This window comes from Peromyscus maniculatus, chromosome 9, assembly GCF_049852395.1.
Source record: "Peromyscus maniculatus bairdii isolate BWxNUB_F1_BW_parent chromosome 9, HU_Pman_BW_mat_3.1, whole genome shotgun sequence".
Lineage (NCBI taxonomy): Eukaryota > Metazoa > Chordata > Mammalia > Rodentia > Cricetidae > Peromyscus > Peromyscus maniculatus.
Window position 1 is genome coordinate 22,921,963 of NC_134860.1, and position 21,059 is coordinate 22,943,021.

A 21,059-nucleotide genomic window follows, 5' to 3' on the forward strand; every position below is an offset into this window, starting at 1 on the left:
ATGTAAAAGTACCGGTAAGCCACAAACCACAAGCCACGTGGCAACTTAATTGATTAATAGAAATGGGTTAATTTAAGATATAAGAACAGATAGCAAGAAACCTGCCACTGCCATACAGTTTATAAGTAATATAAATCTCTGTGTGTTTACTTGGGTCCAAGTGGCTGGCCGCAGAGCCACAGGAGCTGAACAGAACCAGGAAAACTTTAGCTACCATCGAATTTGGTCTAGGCTTTCTCTTCTTCAAGTTTTCCTGGAACACAACCCGGCAGCTCACACACAGTCCCCTTGCCTTTGGTGGTACAAGCTCAGTTGAGTTCTAACAGGGGCCATGAAGATCCAGCAAGCCTAAAGGATGTCTGTGTCCAAAATCTTATGAGAAATGTTGCTCTCACCCCAGGTCCAGATGTGGCTCTCTAAGGAACAGACTGCCTCTGTCACTAGTATCGCAGGGAAATCATGCAGTGCTGGCCCTGCCTGGCACTGGGTCCCTATAATCCTGAAGTCGAACTACAGTGTGAATGAGGGGTGTCACTTAACTGACAAACAGCTCCTCCAGTCACTATAATTAATTTGTGGAGAATTATTTCCCTACCATAGGTAATATTTGCAATTCCCTGATACCCACACTATAGTCATTCCTCAATTTCCCCGGCTGTTTTCCAGGATGTACTGCAGTCTAAGATCTGAGGGTGTCCAAAGACCTTGTGTAGCAAAGGTGCCATAGCTGTGCGATCTATTAATATACATGCTAGCCACATACTTTAAATCATTTCTAGATTATTTAGAATACCTACCACAATATAAATGTTATACAATATGAGATTATATTATGTAAGGATTAAAGACAAGAAAAATAGTCTGTGTTCAGTACAGATACACTGTTCCAGCTTCTTTTCTTCCTGTGGTTGTTTGCATCCTGGATCAGGAAGATTGCCAATACCAAGGCCTGCTATACTTGGCTCTGCCATCCCTACACTCTGCTTGAAGGTATTCCTTCTCCACACAGCCACTTCTGCCCTCACTACACACACACACACACACACACACACACACACACACACACACACACACACACACATACACACACACACACACGAGAGAGGCAGAGAGAGACACAGAGAGACAGAGAGAGTTTTAAATCTGGGACTTGCATATGAGAGAAAACATGGCATTTGTCTTCCTGAGTCTGGTTTATTTTGCTTGCCATAATGATCTTCCGTTCCATCCATTTTCCTACAAATGTTATGATTTCATTTTTCTTTATGGTTAAATAGAATTCCATTGTGTATATGTGCACCTATTCCTTACCCATTCATTGCCTGATGGCTGTCTAAGCTGCTTCCATTTTGCGGCTATTGTGAACTGTGTAGCCATGAACATGGATGTGCCAGTTATCTCTGTGGTGTGCAACGTAAGAGTGTTTCCCTTGTCCTCACTTCCTAACACAGCACCCTGTCCATTGCTCGCTCACTCGCTCGCTCCCTCCCTCCCATTCCGGGGTTCTTCACAGGGTTTGCCAGGAGAGGCTCAGTTTGTCCCCCAATGTCCTCCAACACAAAAGACTAGGCAGGCTGGGCTTCGTGTTTTTCAACTCACGGCCTGGACCACTGTGGATACCCAGACAATGCCTCTTACTGACCAGTGAGAGTGGCATTTGGGGTGCAGCATGCTTCTGCACCTCTGCGCCTCTGCACCTCTGCACCTCTGCTCCTCTGTGCTCTGCATGAGCAGCAGTCATGTCTTGGATGTGCTTCTTCCTTAGCTGAAGGTCCGGTCCTGACTTTGTGCTCATGCTGTGGACCCACGCGGTGAGTGGCAGCCACAGAAAGTTGTCTGTCACTGCTTGTCTGCTTTGCTCTGTACTTCTCTTTGCAGTCTCCAGGGAGTCTCTGCCTTCCAGGGCCTCAGCAGATCTCCTTCTGATTAAAGGGGGAAGTCACATTCTGCTGCTCGTGATGTGGGTTTGGTTGTTACAGGAAGGGCAAAGGAAAAGAATGGGAAGCTGGGGCAGGAATGTCTGGTGTGGTGTTTCTTGGGATACTTTTGTGTCTCTCTCTCTGGTCCCTTGGTGTAAGCATTCCTGGGAGGAGAAACTTGGATCTCTGTTGTGACAGACATTCAAGTGTGTGGCCACAAGTGGTGATGAGAACAGCCAAGATGGCATGTTTCCTTCCCTGTGACTCTCCCCTGAGGCTCGGGATAGTGGGACGGGCAGGACTTGTGTGATCTCAGCAGGATCCAGCCCTTTAGGAGATGGGCAGCTGGGGCTGGTCTGCTGCTTCCTTCTCGCTGGAAGGCAAACTGGCCAGAGAACTGAACAGCCATGGATGCGCTGAGTGAGAGCCACATGACACGGGCTTTTTTTTTTTTTTTTTTTTTTCTATTTGATCTTCTGACATTTTTTTCTTGGCCAGGGAGTGGTTACTCCATAGCATGCAAGGACAGCCAAGCCAAGAAGAGAAATTCCTTGTTACATTCGTGTTATAGACCCCGATCTTTTGAAAAGGAAAAAGTTCTGAAAGTCACTTTATGCACAGTATATGGCTGTGGAACCTGAGGTGTCTTGGTGTTCAAGTCCTCCTTCTGTGGGTCAATGACTGTGTGGCCTCTGGGACACCCAGACTCAGTTTCTACATGTGTAATCTTGGGAGTTGCTGGAAAATAAATGACAGAATATATGGGAAGCACTTAGCAGGGCATGGAGTGCCCCTCAGCCCTGAAGGGAAGAGGGTAGTCATGAGACAGGTGTTACATTGCTGTTGGGACAAGCTGTACTTCATGCTGTGACTAAGGCCAGAAGTCTAGATCACTTGCCAGACTAGTGATTTAAGAAACAAGTCTGCTGGCCCCCAGAAGGAGATCTTAAGTGTATCTACCAGTAGGTTAAAATGTTTCCAATCTTGGCTTTTTAAAGGCAAGGGCAAGGAACTATCAGAGTTTCTGGTAGCGTTTTCCTATGGGTAGCCCTCCTTCCATCCTCCTTGCTGAACACGCACACTTCACTCTAGTTCCCTGCCAGAGCCCCACGGTCTGCATCAGCACCCGACACACAGAAGCAACTAAAACGTTAGTTCCCAAATCTGAGTCTCATCCACATTAATTTCTAGAAGGACTGGGAGAAGGGAAACGGGGCCTAGAGGATGGGCTGGCATTCTGTTCTACTATTCCCATAGGAGAGGCTGTTCCCCAGGCTCTGGCCATGGCCATCGCTTCCTGGGCTTATGTCGAGCTATCCAGTTGCACACCCCCCAGGATAGCATGAGTACCTGGAATCCCGCACATTTAATCTTGTCCCTCTCACCCCTCACCAAGGTGAGAGCTGTCACAGGCCCTGCCCGGCATCCTTTAGGCCCTGCCCGGCATCCCTTACTCTGGCTCCACTGCACAATCCCTCCTTGACTCAGAACTTCCTCACGTTTTCACTGGAGCTTCCAGAAATTGCTTCAAGTGATCTCTGCCCCCAGCCATCTCTTCACCATGAGCAGAGGGACTCTTCTGTTACTGTGACTGCCAGAAGCAACCCAGTGAACTTAAACTCAAAGTTTCCTTGACAAGACTGCCTAGCCTGCAAGGGACCCCTACATCTAGCCTGATGTACAAGCCCCGCCCCATGGCATGATGTACATCCAGGTTGCTCCAGTCACCTCTGTAGACAAGAACCTTTCAACCTCTCCCAGAAGGGGCCCCCATGGGCCTCTACAAAAGACCTCTTGCAGCTCTTTGAGAGATTCATACAGCCTTCTGTTCCATAAATGCAGGTGGTTTACTGACTGATTCTATAGGCTTATTACAGAAAGACATGTCTTCAATTTGTTTCATGAGGTAATTTTTTAAATGAGCTTAGAAATTATAGGGTTTCCACATAGTGTTGTTCTGTTTTTAGTTTTTATTTGTGTGTGTGTTTGTTATGGTGTTGTGTATGTGTATGTGGGGGGAGGGTTATGTGTGTCCACTGAAGGCATATAGAGTTCTTTTGTCATCTAAATGAAACACACAGTATGAACACCCACACATCTACATGTAGATTTTTCTTCTAATGGCTCAGATTTCTAAAATTTATTTGAAAATATGCAAGAGCTTCTCCACATTAATGTTCTAGATGGGACATTAATGTTCCAAATGTTAGCAAACGTCTGGAAAACCCAGTGGCCACTCTTCCGTCCCTCAGATGAGTGATGGATGCAGGTCACATGGCCCTTCAGACATGTGACTATTTTCTACACAGCTGACTGTTTTAGTGTGTTCATTCCTGCTGCTAGGGTGACCCCCCCCTTTTTTTTATCCAAAAAGTCAAAAAACCCACAGTAGGTGATTCATATGTGCAAGGACAGGTAGGGCAGCAACAGTGTGAACTTCAGCTTGTGCTGTGACTGTGCACTGGGACATGGACCCTGGGCTTGTGCTCTGACTGTGCACTATGAGGTGCACCCTGAACTCTGCTCCCCACATTGGAGTTTTTTGTTTTAAACAAGGCAAAGGACTGGGTATGGTGTTGTACTCCTTTAATCTCAGCACTTAGAAGGCAGAGACAGGTGGATTTCTGTGAGTTGGAGACCAGCCTGATCTACATAGCAAGTTTCAGGACAGCCAGAGATACATAGGGAGACCTTGTCTCAAAAATAAGTAAGTAAGTAAGTAAGTAAGTAAGTAAGTAAGTAAGTAAATAATATAAAAAACAAGGAGAGTAGTGGGTGAGTCTTCGTTCACAGTCAGATGACTGATCCAGGCCCAGTGTCTTTCATTTCCATTGTCATGTGTTAAGGCCGTGGCCTCAGCCCCCGTCTACAAAGGACAACTATCACAAGTGCAAGGTCAGAGACGCAAAATTCTCACTGAAGCAGCCCCTTGCTGACAGAGGAATGGAGCTAAGGACCACCAACTGGCAAGGAGATTTTGGAAATTTCGCAGTCACTCAATTACACAGCACGGCACACTAGAATGTTCTCTTTGCCCTCTGAGTCCAGGCAGCGGTGGGCAGGATAGTTGGTTGGTTGATTTGTGTTTATTTACTTTGCAGTCCTGGGGATTAAACTCAGTGCCTCACATACAAGAGGAAGCACTTCCCGTGACACTGTAGCACCAGGCTTCTTCTTAATGTGTATGCTTGCTCTAAGACGGGGGTCTCACTCTGTTGTCCAGGCTAGCCTTAAACTTTTGATCCTCCTGCTTAAGTTTCTGCAGTGATGGGAAGACAAGCACTTGTCACCACACCCATCTCCTTCGCCCTCTTTGTAGAGTTAAACTGAAAATGATTCCTATAGTTCACATGTCCCTGGGAGACAGCCCCTAAACCCTAAAGCATGGCCTTGCAAGCATGGCCACCAGAAAAACACATCCACCCCAACAGGGCTGGCTACACCTGCTGAGATTTCAGAAGGAGGGAGTGGAACGATGTCCAGGTGTAAAGATAGGATCTCCATTGCTCATAGTCACGTGGGGGAAGGGTGTGTTTAGAACTGTCTCCCAGGTATCCTTTGTATAAAGTAGTTTGAGAAGCATTTGGCCTCTGCACATTGTGGTATAAAGGACTGGCCTCTGCTGCTCGGAGTAGCTTTGGGAAGCTGGTCCAAGCCATGAGGACCTTGCTACGTTTTTGAAATGCTACATCCAGATTGTTTCCTCCACACTTGACTTGTTATCTACAGATTCCCCACAGTGCCCCTGCCTGCTCCCTGGCACAGTGGACACCACTTGACAGTTGTGGGGGTGTGCAAGTGCTTCCACAAGCAACCATGTGGCATGCTTGGAGATGTGGGGAGAGGCTGAAATCGGGGTCCCCAGAATGAAAAGATTCTTTCATTACACAAACACTCAGGGTACTCTGGCCTCGGACTGGTCCGATATCACCTGCAAACTGAATGGAGTGAAAGCCCAGCCTCTGCCACACATCTTTCTGAATCCAACCACTGTATGTGTGACATGGTCTTTATTCGGGGACAGACAGACTCCATCGTCAAGGACATTGTGCAGTGGAGGGAACATTGCACCCCAGCTCAGGCCTCCTTCATGGGATGATTCTTGTCAAGTGCTTGAGCACCCACCAACCATTCAGTCCTTAAGTTATGGGAAAAGTGGTCTCAACAATTAGTGATGCATCCCCTGCCCTCAGGTCCGTGGAGTTCATTTATATAAGTAACCCAGAAAAGAGTCTTTAAACTCGGATTAGACCAAACTTCCACGCTTTCCTCCGGAGCATCTCAGCACAGTAGTTACAGAGCGGCTTCAGACCAACTGTGACCCATTATTCATGGAGTTAACAGGGAGCTGAGGAGTCGGAATGTGCGGATTTCAGACTTTAATTTCAAGCAAGAATAAATAGGCCGTTGTGCTCCCTTTGCTAAACTGAATATGAAAAAGTCTTTATGAACAAAATGCACCATTGATGGTATTTTCTCTTGTTGAGGACAAGAAGTTTTCAGGAAAGCACTGTCGTCCTCTTCCTGGGTCTGTGTGGGGCTTACAGTTTTCCCGTGTTTCTGCATTAAATTTTTATCGTGTGTATGAAAATCAATATTCCAGATACATGCACAAGTGCACACATTAAAATGAACATGGCTTCATTTATTTCCATGATTAGACATTCAAATAAAAGTGCTTGGGTGTCTGTTTTCATATTCATAGGTCGGGATCTGTACATCAGAAGTATTTGTATAAGTGACACTTTTATGACATTCATTTCATTTGCAATATGATAGTGGATCATAAATATGTTACTTTCATGCCACCAAATCTGATTTGTAGCACTTTGCCCCTCCTGAGTAGAAGCCTGATATTTATGAAGCACCTTTACTCTAAGAAGTGCTTTGCAAACATCAGGCCAAGTCCTATCAGGGGTGTATAAATCACACACCCCTCCCTTCCATCACCCTCCAGGCCACTGCTGAAGGGGCAGGAGCACTCAACGATCCCTCTGCAGACCACTCGGTGACAGCAAGGCTGTTCATTTTAGGAGGCAACAGCTCAGAAGCACTCTGTCTGGCCACATGCACGTCCCCACAAAGGGACGGAACCCCGTGCTTAGTCACCCATTCTCCGTGACGTTCACGGCACAGTCCCTGAAAGCCCGCGGTGAGTCCAGCAGTAGTAAACTTGGGGAATGCAGAGGAGGTAAAATAAAGCCTTGCCCTTTCCATAGTCCCAGAGCGGTGGGGCAGGGAGCAGGCTCTGACACCAGCTGACCATGCACTCCCACTACATCCCTACCCATTCTCAGGTGGACTGCAGAGAAGCAGCTTGTCAGCCCCCATGGCCACTGTGGATGGGGGACTGTGTGCAACAGCCAGGTGCTTTGTGGGAGAGAGAAGTGTGGGGCCACCACAAAGCATAGTTCCACACCACAGGCTCCCGGAGAAAGGGATCCATAGCCCTCACTGCCCCTTGGTGCACCTCCTCATAGCCTGAATCACCACCTGCAGCCACAGTGAGGACCCTCACACAGCATTGTGCATGCGGAGTTCTCAGTGCCGACCTTCACAGAACTTCATTATCGTTTTGTGTGGCAGGCATCACAAAGCGCTGAAGAGCCGCCCTCTGCGTGAAGTTCAGAACCAGCCAGGTCACCTGCAAGACACAGGGCCTTCACAGGATCCACAGCCTCCCCATCCTTCCAGGCTGCTGTGAGGCATGGAGGATGCTGTCAGGTTACGATAAGCAGTCCAGGGTTCAGGTTGCAGAAGACATGATAGCAGGGCCACTGTCCCTGCAAGGTCACATCTCTCTAGTGTCCAGAACAGCTCCATTCAGAGGCAGAGGCCTTGGGAAAACAGCGCATAGCTGCCAGGGAGCGACTATCAGAGAAGGCCCTGGACCTGTTTGTTTCCTCTGGAATCTCCCACGTCCTCTGCTTTCCCCTGTATTCCGCTGAAATCTCCCTCTACTGCTTTCAGGGAGGGGATTCTTGATCCCCAGAAAGGGAATGATGATGAGCTGCTGGCCCAGCTCCTGGGCGATTTCATGAGCCTAAGACACCAGCCGCCCCTCACTGGAACTACCCTGCTGTGTGCTTTAGGGTCAAAGGTGGCATCTGGCCTCTGGTTCTGGCCAGAGTTGTTAGTGACTATCTGTTTGGAGAAACTCTCTCTGAAAGCCACACAGCTTAGCATTAGTCAGGTAAAGGTGTACCCTTCAGTGTGCTGTGGTCACAGAATTAGCAGCACCGCATTCCTATGAAGTCCAGACACCTTCCTCTCCTCAAGGAGAAACTCTGCAACCATGAGTCCTCCCCGAACCTCCCTCCCCCAGTCCAACCCTTCCCACCCACTGCTGTCTATGGATATTACATACAAGTGGAAAGGTATGTTACACAGTGTGGTGGTTTGAAAGGAAATGCCCCCCAAAGGGAGTGCCACTATTAGGAGGTGTGGCCTTGTTGGAGTAGGTGTGGTCTTGTTGAAGAGAGTGTGTCACTGTGGAGGTGGGCTCTCAGGTCTTCCATGTACTCAAGATACCACCAAGTATCTCAGACCACTTCCTGTTGCCTTTGAATCAGGATGTAGAATTCTCTAGCACCATGTCTGCCTGCATACTGCCATACTCCCAGGTGCCATGCACTCAGCCATGACGATAATGGACTAAACCTTTGAAACTGTGAGCTGCCACCGCAATTAAATGTTTTCCTTTATAAGAGTTGCCATGGCCTGTGGTGATATTGTGTTCCCCAATATATTGTGCACCTTAATAAACTTATCTGGGGTCAGAGAACAGAACAGCCACTAGATAGACATAGAGGCCAGAAAATGGTGGCACACACACCTTTAATCCTAAAATTCTGGAGTCAGAGATCCATCCAGATCTCTCTGTGAGTTTAAAGCCACACTGGAAACAGCCAGGCATGGTGACACATGCCTTTAATCCCAGGAAGTCATGGCAGGAAGCAGAAAGGTATATAAGGTGTGAGGACCAGGAACTAGAACCTGGTTAAGCTGCAGCAGTTCAGCTGAGATCCGTTCGGATGAGGACTCAGAGGCATCCAGTCTGAGGAAACAGGATCGGCTGAGGAGTTGGCAAGGTGAGGTGGCTGTGGCGGCAAGGTGAGGTGGCTGTGGCTTGTTCTGCTTCTCTGATCTTCCGGCTTTGACCCCAATATCTGGCTCCAGGTTTGGTTTTATTAACAAGACCTTTTAACATTCATGCTACAAGGGCCATGCCCTCTCTTCACAGCAATAGAAACCCTAACTAAGCCGGAAGTTGGTACCAGGGACTGGGTATGGCTGTGACAGGCCTGACGGTGCTTTTGTTTGAAGGAATACGGACCTGGGGACTGTGGGCCAGAAAAGCAGTTGAACACTTAGTGCTGCTTAGTGGGCCATCCCACTAGGAACACGGAGGACAGTGGTGCAGAGAGCAATTTGAACTGTGGGGGCTGGACCAAGAGGTTCAAGTTGAAGGATGTTAGTGTGTTACCTAGAGACCAGTCTTGTGAGATTTTGCTGAAGAATGTGGCTGCTTTTTGCCCTTGTCTGAAAAGTCTGCCTGAGGCTAAAGTGAGAGTTTTGGATTAATTCCCTTAACAGAGGAAATCCTAAAACAGACTCCATTGTGTGCTTACTAGTGTTAACTCTATGAAGATTTATAACAAAAAGGAGCAAGCTGAGCAAGGAAAAATATTTGAGGAGAAAAAGAGCACCAGGAAGTGGAATAGAGCTAAATCCTGTGTACAAGGGGATAAACAGATTAAGAAATGGAATAAAGGGTGTGGTGACCTCAGGGCAAGATCCCACCCAGTTAAATTCTCACTCAACAGGTGAAGAGGAATTAAAGAACTGGGTGTAATTAAAGGTGTGTGCCAGCACTTGGGAGGCAGAGCCAGGCAGATCTCTGTGAGTGCAAGTCCAGCCTGGGCTACCAAGTGAGATCCAGGAAAGGCACAAAGCTACACAGAGAAGCCCTGTCTCAAAAATAAACAAACAAACAAACAAGAACTGGGTGTGGTGCACACCTTTAAACCCAGCACTCCAGAGACAGAGGCTGGCAGATCTCTGCATTGGAGGCTAGTCTGGTCTACAAGTTCCAGAAGAGCCAAACTTAGGCAGTGAAGGTAGCCATCGGAAAAAAGAAAGTTGGTGAAGATATAATTGAAAGACCTCTGAGTTCAAGGCCAGCCTAGTCTACAGATACAATTTCAGGACAGCCAAGCTTAGGCAGTGAAAGAAACCATGGAAAATAGAAAACTGGTAAAGATGTAATTGAACAAGGGGGCCATGTTCCAGCTCCAGTAAGGAGCAAAACTTGGCAGCTTTGGCCACTCAGTTCTGGAGTTAATGATAGAAGAAATGAGTTATGGAATTTGCCTCCACGACTAAGGAAAGCTGCTGAAGCCAGGCATTTGTCAGGGGTGTCCCAAAATGGAGGCCTACAGAAGCCACTGAATGAAGCTGCGAAGTTGAAGCCTGATTGCCTTAGAGATCCCAAGATGCTGGAGATGCTAGAGCCATGGGATACCTGCCAAGGAGAGCTGATAACAGGGAGTGGAACCAGCCCAAGGGAAAGAAGTGTGTTGTAGTCAACAAAGCTGAAAGGAATTGGAGATCTGAATAATGCTTTGATATCAGACGTGGAGATACAGAGTTTGGAGTTTGCCCAGCTTGTTTTTGGTTTTGCTTTGGTCCGGTGTATTTCCAGTATGCTCCCTTCCCTGTTTTGGAACAATAATGTATATCCCATGCCATTATATATTGGAAGTATATGATCTACTTTTTTATTTTAATTTTACAAGTGATTATAGCTAAGAGATTGCATGAATCTCAAAAGAGACTTTGAACTTTAGACTTTTAAGTTTGGGGTTGTTATAGACTATGAGAACTTTTGAAGTTGGACTGAATGTAATTTTACATTATGATATGGCTATAAGCCTTTGGGGGATAAGGAGTAGGATGTTGTGGTTTAATAGAAGAAGGTCCCCAAAGGGAGTGGCAATATTAGGAGGTGTAGCCTGTTGGAGGCAGTGTGTCACTGTGGAGGCAGGCTTTGAGGTCTCATACATGCTCAAGATACTGCCCAGTGTCTCAGACCACTCCCAACTGTTGCCTTTGGGTCAAGATGTTGATTCTAGAACCACATCTGCCTGCACATGGCCATACTCTCCATCATGATGATAATGGACTAAACCTCTGAAACTGTAACCACCACCACAAGTAAAGGTTTTCCTTCATAAGAGTTGCTGTGATCATGGTGTCTCCTCACAGCAAGAGAAACCCTGACTAAGATACATGGTCTTTGGCAACTGGTTTCTTCTCTCAGCACAGTTTCCAGAGTTCATCCACAGTGTAACCTGCATCAGTTACATTTCATTTCTTTCAATATCAAGCAAGATTCTATGGTTTGACAAATCATTTAGTTTATGTGCCATCCACAGATGGTCATGTGGACGGTTCCACCCCAAGGCTGTTAGGGTTGGTGTTAAGAATAGTGAGATTCGGGGCTGGAGAGATGGCTCAGCAGTTAAGAGCACTGGCTGTTCTTCTGGAGGTCCTGAGTTCAATTCCCAGCAACCACATGATAGCTCACAACCATCTGTAATGAGATCTGGCACCCACTTCTGGTCTGCAGGCATATATGCAGGCAGAATATTGTATATATAATTAATAATCAATCTTAAAATAAAAACAAAACCAGGTTATAATTTAAAAGTCCAGGGTTATTAAAAAAAAGAATAGAGAAATTCATGGTTGCATTTTTCATGCATATATGCATATTGCTGTTAACTTAGTTCTCTGAGGTGTGTGGCCGGAAAAGAGCTGCTGGGTCATATGGTAACTGTAAGGAATATCAAAATTCTCTCAGAGATGTTTGGAAAATATACGGTTGCTTGGGTTTGACCTTTGTGTGGACTAAAGCAGAGGCATGTCAAAGGAAGGGTCTAAGGTCTTGTACAAGAGCCCGGGACACCGACACAGAAGCCTTCAGGATACAGCACCTTCTCCCTGGTAGAGCACCATTCCTCAAGAGAGCTAGAGACCACCATTCTTCCACTCTGTGCTGCCCACCTCATTGTGTGCTGCTTCTGTTGTGTTGTGTACACACACACACACACACACACACACACACACACACACACTTCACAACATGAGGCCTTTCGCCCCATCCCCAAATCTCCAAGGAAGGTCTGTCTAATCACCGAGTTACAAGGGAATACCATAAAGCCCCTTCTTGGGCCTCCGTTTTTCCGTCATCTAGAACAACTGCTCCAAGGACTGAGAAGGAAGGTAGCAGCCTGTGTTCTCCCACGTGTTCTCTTCCTTGGTAGTAAGTGGATCCGATAGAGAGAGAAGTTGGCAGTTCTGCCTCCTTAAAAGGGGAGTAGGTGAGTTCTGTGGTCAAACCTCTAGGTTCAGGTATCAAGACACCCACAGAATGCTCCTCTTCCTAAAAGTGGTCCCTCCTGGCCTTGTGAGCTGCTTATACAGACAATGACTTCTCCTCTGTGCCGTTGGCTGCTCTCATGTCCTTCCATTCCTCCTCCCTCCCCAGCCTGTCTCCCCTTCCACGCCCCCCCATCTCCTGTCCACACAGATCCTGAGGACTCTCCTAGTATGGACACTGTGTGTCCTGATGACCTATGTACCCTTAGGGAGGCAGCCAGGCCAAATCCTCTTAGGCAGATCAGATTATACCCTGGGTCATCTTGCATCACACATGCCCAGGTCATGCTGGCATCGTATACATCCAGGCAGCCTGGGTCCTGACACTCCAGTGAGCATGGACTCCCTGGAGGAGTCATGTGATCTGGTATCGGTTTATCTGCCTCCCTGGGTTTCATGTTCCTGCCAAGAGCTGGAGTTTGGCTTTGCGCTCACTTACAGCCATTGAGAAAGCTGGCCCTGGGAGGAGGCTGTCCCACACAACTCTGAGTCATAAACCCTACTGTGTGCCAGTGTCCTGCTGAGCTGGGATGTGCAGGGCCAAGTGGCACTTATTTCCTGAGGTCCAGACAGCTGCAAGTGACCTGGAACTGGGTGTCTCAATGAACAGGTGTATGAGTAGACAGTTGTCTCGGCCAAGGGTTTTGTAGTTTTAAATAACATGATAAATAACAGGATATCATATGGTTTACATAAGAAGTCCAAGCATAATGCATAAAGGGACACAAACTACAGCCTTATCACCCTCAAGAGGAGTCTTTTTCGGTACCAGTCAGCTGATCTGAAAAAAAAAATGAGGAAATGAGAATGCTCACCTCACTATTAAGCAACCTTGCTGAGGGATCTGGCTCCCAGGTATAACTGACCTGTCAGTCTGGGTTCCTTTGATGTGATAAATATCAAAAGAAATTGTGGGGTGGGTTATTTCACCTTCCAGGGAATGAGGGAAGTCATGGCAGGAACTGAAGCAGAGGCCATGGAGGGGTGCTGCTTACCGGCTTGCTCCTCATGGCCTGCTCACCCTGCTTTCTTAGAACACCCAGGGCTGCCTGCCAGGGGTGAACTGGGCCCCACTACACCAATCATTCATCAAGATATGCCCTCCAAGCTCACCTACAGGCAATCTGATGGAGATCTGTCCTCAGTTGAGTTTCTTCTTCCCAGAAAACTCTAGTTTATGGCAAGTTGACAGAAATGAAACAAAACAAAACAAACCCATCACCCACCAGGACAAGATCCTTGCAGCTCTGTCGCTCAGGACACCCCTTCAGACCCTTCCCACTCATGGCATGCAGCCCGCATTGGAACTTCTTACGGGTCAAGCTTCCACAGACTGAAGTGTGCTCCTGCACACTGAGAAAGGCAGGCATGGTTCTGCCAGAGACGGCCGAGTTCCTTTCCTGGCTGAGAACGATCCCCTCCTTTCTTGCTGCTCCCCTTCCAAGCGTTAGGGCTGGGAAAGGGGACTTCTTGCTCAGGAGCACGGCCCGGCCCTCCATGACCTCTCGTCTCCCTTTTTCAGCCGTCAGGAACGACAGGAACAAGAAAAAGAAGGAGCCTTCAAAGCAGGAATGCACAGAGAGCTATGAGATGACAGCCGAGCTAGACGACCTCACAGAGAAGATCCGGAAAGCCCACCAAGAAACCTTTCCCTCACTCTGCCAGCTGGGTAAATACACCACGGTAAGAGCCACCTGCCTGGGATGCCAGCGGTGTGGGCACAGGCCCTTGTGCACCCACATAGTTCCCATACAGTTTCCTGTGGTTGGCACGAATGCTCACCCAGTCCAGCCCTGAGCCGGCCTGGCAGCCAGGCAGGTCTCCTGGTGGCTCTCTTCCCCACATGTAGCCTTAAGACAGGGGCTAAGGCAGTTTTTCATCCGTGAGCACCTACTGTGTGGTGGGCTGCATGCTGAGCACTGGCAGCACAAATTAATTGTGTTTGTGTCTCCTCTTGGGGATTTTGGTCTGCTCAAGCCAGAAATTTATTACATAGGTTGTGGTAGATATGTGACCTGGAGGGGATCTGGGGTCCATCTTTTAAACATCAATCCAGCTATAGATTCCAGGCAGGATTATGGGGCCATCCATTTTCTGGGTTATGATCTGGCTTCCAGGAGAGGTACATATGATCTCAAGAACATCTGGGAGGGTACAGGACAGGGAGATCTGGGCCCCATGAATAGGTGGTCCCATGTACTCCACTATTCAGTGAGAAGTGGCTTTTTACTAAGGTTATAAATCAAGAAAGGGGCAGAGAAAGGTAAGAAGAGTTGGTGGGAAGCTTTGGTTGGAGGATGCTCCGGGTGGGCTCATGGGACTTTGGATTTTCCAAGGCGGGTTAGCATTACTGTTTTCAGTAATGCACACTCCCAGTTTGTGCACACACTGGGCACTCAATAGATGCTTAAGAACGAATGAATGGATGCAACTAGACCACCATTCCGACCTCTTTCAATGATTCCTAATGCTGCCCAGATTGCTGGCCAGTAAATGTACTTGAGGGTTTCCCATCTCTGGTTTGGTAAAAGGTAAACTGGGAAAACAATAGCACGAAAATCCTTAGGATAAAAAGAAACGATGATAATGCCAGGAAGGAATAGGGACAGTAAGGAGAGGAGCCTTGACGTCAGCTTGGGGAGTACATGGTGTCCTGTGCTTGGATGTTAGTGCCTACCAGTGATTGGCAGAGGTGGCTAGGGCAGGCCCAGAGCTCTGAACGACTTGGTGCTGGGACATGCCAGGTAGACACCCAGGGAGCCCCAGGCTTCTGTGGGAGCTGTGGCTGCAGTGATACAAGGCAGTGGGTCCCCTAGCCAACCAGAGAACTTTGCATGTGTGGAAGCTGAGAAGGGTGGCGAGTGGCACTTCCCGCGCTCAGGGGTGGCAGAGGCTCTTGACGATCCTGAGCAGCCACACGTTCTGGCTTCCTGGGGATGGCTGCAAGCTTTTCTGGGATACTGAAGCAGCTCTATTCAGCTCACATTGAAAACCTCAGCTCAAAATGACCTTTGGGGGCCTTTTCTGCCTTCAGCAGCAGAAGCAGAAATGCTGGCCAGCCTGCTGGGCCGCACCCAGACCCCACTGTTTTGGGGTTCACTGTCTTAACCCAGAGTAGGACAAAGCTGGATGCTGCCAGGAAATTGTCATTTTTCACATAGGAAGGACACAAAGACTGGAAAGGTATATCAGAACACAGGCCAAGAGTCACATCTCACTCAGCTCTCCTCAGCCATGTGGTGTGAGCAAATGACTTCTGTCCCACCCACGATCTCACCTGACCATGGGGTGCTGTCACGGCTGGAGGATTAAATGAGATGACTCCTAAAATGCTTCTGGAATGGGACCTGGCATGTGGCAGGGGCATGGCAGAAACCCCGCCCAGCACATACCCATCCCTGGACGGACACCGGGTGAGAGGGTGACTAATGAGGAGTGCCAGTGAGCAGAATGTTTCCTCCTTTTGGAAACTGTTATCAGCAACCATGTTGCAGGCACTGTGTTATTCTATCCAGCTAAGTGTAAAGGTGAGCTTAACCTAAAAGGTAGAGACTCTGGCTCAGGTTGGGGCCAAGGGCAAAGCTGAGAAACAGCATCCTGTGGGGTGGCAGACTGTGCCAGGGAAGGAGTGAGAAACAAGAAAGGGAAAACCATACAGGGGCTTCAAAGACGGCAGAGACGCCTGTCTTTCCGCGTGTACGTGATGGAGAGCAATTGATAGCAAATCTTTGTTTTGCGGTTAGCATCTTTGCAGCTGGTGTTTACCAAGCAGCCAGCATTTGCAGGAACCATGATCAGGACCTCATCCCCTTCTCATTCTAAGGGCCCTGAGAGTGGGTCTGTTCGCCCCACATATACATAGTAGACCATGCTATAAGAGGATCAAGTACCTTTTCCTTTGTTTAGTGGTTCAGTGGTAGACACGGGACTTAAACTGCACCAGGTACAGAGGGCTAGGCAGACAGAGCTTGGGCCAGCAGGTGCACAGTTACAGGAAGTCCTTGCTGCTCAGGAACAAACCAAACTCCTAATGGCAGAAAAGTATGGCCATCAGAGGAGGCAGGTCCTCTGAAGAGGATGGAGAGAGCCAGAGCAGGAGACCCCGAGTATAACCACCCCTGGGACCATGTTCTGCTGACGAAGGACTTTCCCCCTTCTCCATGTGACAGTGTCTAAACATGGCCTGGTCAGGCCCCATACCCCGACTCACAAGGTAACTAGCTGAAATGGCCCGGTTGCCATGGGTGGTGGTTTTCTCTTCTGGGGACCCACCTCCAAGTGTGATCCTTACGCCTGTGAGCTCACTCACACATCTGCACATCTCTCTAGAGGCAGCCCCCAGCTTCACAAAAGCAGCCTCAGTGGAGACACACCCCAGCCTCCTTGGCACCTCAGTAGGATGACTTGAGTCTTCTCTGCTAGCATTCCTCAGCAAGGTCCAGCCCCAGCTACCTCAGTGGGGGACATTTCTGACCCACTCCAGTTTCCTTTCCTGGAATATTAGATCTCCTTCCAGGCAAGCATCTAATCCAAATCTTATTTTTAAGGACTGAGGGGTGTCCATGCAGTTTCCTGGACCCCTTCTCACGTACCCCGCTTTGGGGCCAATTTGTTGTGTTAGTTCTCTGTTGCAGGGGCAAAGTGCCCGGCAGAATCAACTCAGGGGAGGAAATACTTACTTTGGTTCATAGTTCCGAGCATGTGCCATGGTAGAGGAGTGTGGGGGTCTCTCCACTCATGGCAGGGGGAGGTGGAGAGAGTGTGGGGGTCCTTCCACTTCTGGTGGGAGGAGCTGGAGAGAGAGTGGGGGTCTCTCCACTCATGGCAGGGGGAGGTGGAGTGTGGGGGTCCTTCCACTCATGGCACGGGGAGGTGGAGAGTGTGGGGGTCCTTCCACTTCTGGTGGGAGGAGCTGGAGAGAGAGTGGGGGTCTCTCCACTCATGGCACAGGAGAATGTGGCTGAAGTGACTAGGTAAACTGAAGTTACAGGAGGAAACAGTGACTGGTATGACCTTCAAAGTTCAGCCACTGGTGACCCTGACCCTGCTCCAGCTAGACCTCATCAACAAGCATTTCCACAGTCTCCAGAAACAGCACCATCGGCCTGGGACCAAGCACTCAGACATGGATCTATGGGGGACATTTCCAATTTAAACCATAACTGAGCCCACCTGGCTCCTGGGGACCACCAGTCCCAAGCACTCTGTGGGGGGCCTTTACAATGGAATGAGAGAGAAAGAAAAAGAAGTTTACCAGAGGTCAGCCCCTCCCTGCTGGGCAGCAGGACAGCCTTCAGGAGAAGTGTCCTGCTGTCCCTTGGTGCTCTGAGCTGCCTCCAGCTGCTCCTTTATTCTTACCATCTCTGCACAGACCTGGCTTTGTTTCCAGTGTAAGGGACTTGAAATCCTTTCTGGAAGTAGGTGGGAATACACATAAATAACATTGGCCACAGCACATCCTCTGCAAGCTCCCAGTTCCGAACTCGGCATTTGTTAAAAGCTTTTTATAGGGAGGCAGTTGCTTCAAAGGCAAGAAACTTCCTGCTCCTTTCCTGGGGTGGCACACATGTCAGGTGCCTGTGGCATAGGTGGGCAGGGAAGAATCAGACAGCAGACAGCCACCTCTGCAGATCTGCCACTGTGGCTTCTATTTCCCAATTACAGCTAGTCAATCAGAGATACATTGGCAGGTTCCAGGGAGAAGCAAGGATGAGGGAAGGACACACACACACACACACACACACACACACACCTCTCACCCTCTGCCCCTGACCTGAGCAGGAAGCCCGCCATCAGGCTCTCAGCTATGTCTGATGCTGCTTAGGTGGCACTTACATCCCTTGGGCCTGGGCTCCTCCTCTCTGTAATGGTAATTTTGGTGGTATAAGCTTCATGTGTATCCAGACGGTTCTGTGAGAAAAGGGTCTCAGAGAGTCTTACACAGTTTCTGGCAGGATAAGTGTGTAGACTGGAGGGCCATCCCCTGGATCCTCTGAGTGGCTTGACGTCATGTAGAGCCATATGCTTGGCTTCTAGAAAAGGAAGGTGGCGACTAGTAAGTTTCCTAGCAGCACTGGCCACTTTTCCACACGCTGCTGTTCACTCCCCTAATGGGGATTGGTGGGACATAAGTTGTCCTGGCAGAGCAGAGATTTGTGAACTTGAACCATGAAGATTCAATGAGCTTTAATGCTCAGAACAGGCAGAGTTATGTCTATAATGATTCTGCCATAGACAGAACTCACCAACAGGCTCTGGGAGACAAGGGTTACAATAGTAAGTGTGTGAGCAATTCCAGGCACCTGCAGGCATGGCATGCGTTTGTTTGTTTGATTGTTTTTTTTTTTTTAAAGAAATCACATGTATGATAGGTTAGGAAAGAAAATCCTAGAACTCAGGGAGGCTGACTCCTATGGGAGATGTACCCAAGCTGGGGTAAAACACTTTGGGGAGTCATGAGACCAGAGTTCTGACCTCAGAGCTCCGTCACTTGAACCAGCTCATAACTACCTAAGTCTCAGTTCCCTGCACTATACACACCTGCCTGCCATGTCGCCGTTCCACCTGCCATGTCCCAGCCAGAAGTATTCAGTTCTTACCTAATGTTGCTCTTGTAGAGCTACCTCAAAAAAGTTTCACTAACTGGGTAACTTGAAGCCACATTACCTTTGCCTCCCATGCCGGGGGAGTGGAAGTCCACACACAAGGTGTGAGCAGGGCCTTGGACAGCCCCAGGGCATACCTCCCTCAGCTTCTGCCTTGAGTGGCTGTCTTTACCTTCTCCTGGTTTAGAAATTATTGCTGCCTCCCTCCAGCTTTCCATGAGCACCATCTCCTCTCTTCCTCCCTCCCTCCCTCCCTCCCTCCCTCCCTCCCTCCCTCCCTCCCTCCCTCCCTCCCTCTCTCTCCCTCTCTTACACACACACACACACACACACACACACACACACACACACACACCGCTTGTCCTTGCTTTCCCACTGACACACATGCCTAGCTGTTACGTGCCAAAGTACATGGTGTCACAGTGTCTAGGGTCATGTTTATTGCCCAGGAAGATGCTAGTCTCACTAATGACATCATGGTGGTGCTGGGACCATGTAGCTATCTCATGAGAGCATCCGGCCAGGAAGGAAGTCACAAATACAATGCAAAGTTTAAGCGACAGTTAAGTTCTCACCAGGAAATAAAAGAGATAAAGCACCAAGAAAAGCATGGTTGCCACAGCCTATCTGCATGGCATCCCCTCTGCTTGCCCAGGTATCCTGTACAGGCCACTGCCATTCTCTGGGCCATAGCCTCCTTGTCAGCCAAACAGTCACAACGGTGCCTCCCTCATGGAGTGTTGTGGAACACAGAGCACACAGAATGGCCTGGACAAGGAGTGGTTACATTGAGAGCACGTATGTGCAGGATGAAGAAGTGGACTGCAGAAGACAGAGCAACCTCCCAAACAGGACTTGGGGGACACCTGCCTCTTGGGGTGGGCAAAGAACTCCAAACCTAAGAAGGGCGCTTCTCAGGAGAGGCTCTCAACACTCCCACAAAACTTAAACTCAATTCTTCTGAGTTGTTTTATAGCCTACACCCCAAATCGTAGCCCTAGGGAGACAGAGCAGGGATGATCACCACATGGGGCCACACTGTGGAGACCCTGACTCGGAGAACCAGGGCTGGGGATGTGACTTGGTGGGAGGGAACTAACCTGGGGTGCACATGGCCCTGGGTTCCATCCACAGCCATGAAGAAAGAGAAAAGAGATTTTTTTCTTCACTCCTTAGCTTAAAAACCCTCAAATACACCGCTGACCTGCCCAGGAGCTTTTAGACATGGTAGATCTTGCCTCTACTGCTGAGTATTTTTCTAAACGAGATGCCAGCTAGAGAAATAACAGAAAGTCATCCATCAGAAGGGACTGTGCAATGGCAGAAGATATCATTTAACTGGACTGACAGGACTGGGCTTTTCCCAAGAAGGCCCTGGGGGGCGGGGGGAGATGGGGGTGCTGCAGGACACAGCATTCTGGGAAACTTACGTTCTTCCACAGAATCCCAGGGGACTTCCCAAGCAGGCAGCACATTCTACCCACAGTAAGGCCTGGCTCAGGCCCAGTGTCCTTCCCCTTCCCTGCCACCTCCTCTTCCTCTTCATCACCTGCTTCTGAGCATCTTTCCCCCAGCCCCTCAGTGCTCTCTGTAGCTGCTTCCATCATCAACCCCAGCAGGCCATACTCTCCACCTACCGCAGCTGCAAGATAATGGAGGAGCCATTTCAAGCCTCATGCCTATGAATCCAGCAGCCAGGATAATAAAACACAGGGTTATTTTGTGTTTTATTAACTGCCTTTTGCCTTCAGTTTGCATAATCATGAACTGGATTGACAGGCTGTTACTAGGTTGCTCGCTGTTTTAATAGAAGGAGCCAGGGGCCCCTCCCACTCCACTCTTGCATGATGGAGCAGCTCATCCAAAGCTGATGACGATTTCCTTCACACTGGCTGCATCCAGCAATGTCATTTTTTCCAGATGGATACTCCATTGTAAAGTGATTTCCCACCCAGCTCGCCTCTGCCCCTCTCTTCTCTGGCATCTTTCTGTGAACTGGATAAACTGCCTATTAAATTTAATTACAGCCCGAATGGCCACATGTCTGGATCTTGCACACACACACCCCTGAGTGTACTGTGTTCCACAAAGA

At 48.8% G+C, this 21,059-nt stretch overlaps 1 protein-coding gene across 7 annotated transcripts in view; it reads left to right on the forward strand.

The window, feature by feature from the left end:
* Rarb (retinoic acid receptor beta) overlaps positions 1-21,059 on the forward strand; it is a 347,580-nt gene that overhangs the window by 317,412 nt on the left and 9,109 nt on the right. For all 7 annotated transcript variants that reach the window (XM_076544465.1, XM_076544464.1, XM_042284363.2 and 4 more), the window contains one exon: positions 13,885-14,045. In XM_076544465.1, coding sequence (XP_076400580.1) covers positions 13,885-14,045 — 161 coding nt within the window. The remainder of the gene's footprint in view (positions 1-13,884; positions 14,046-21,059) is intronic.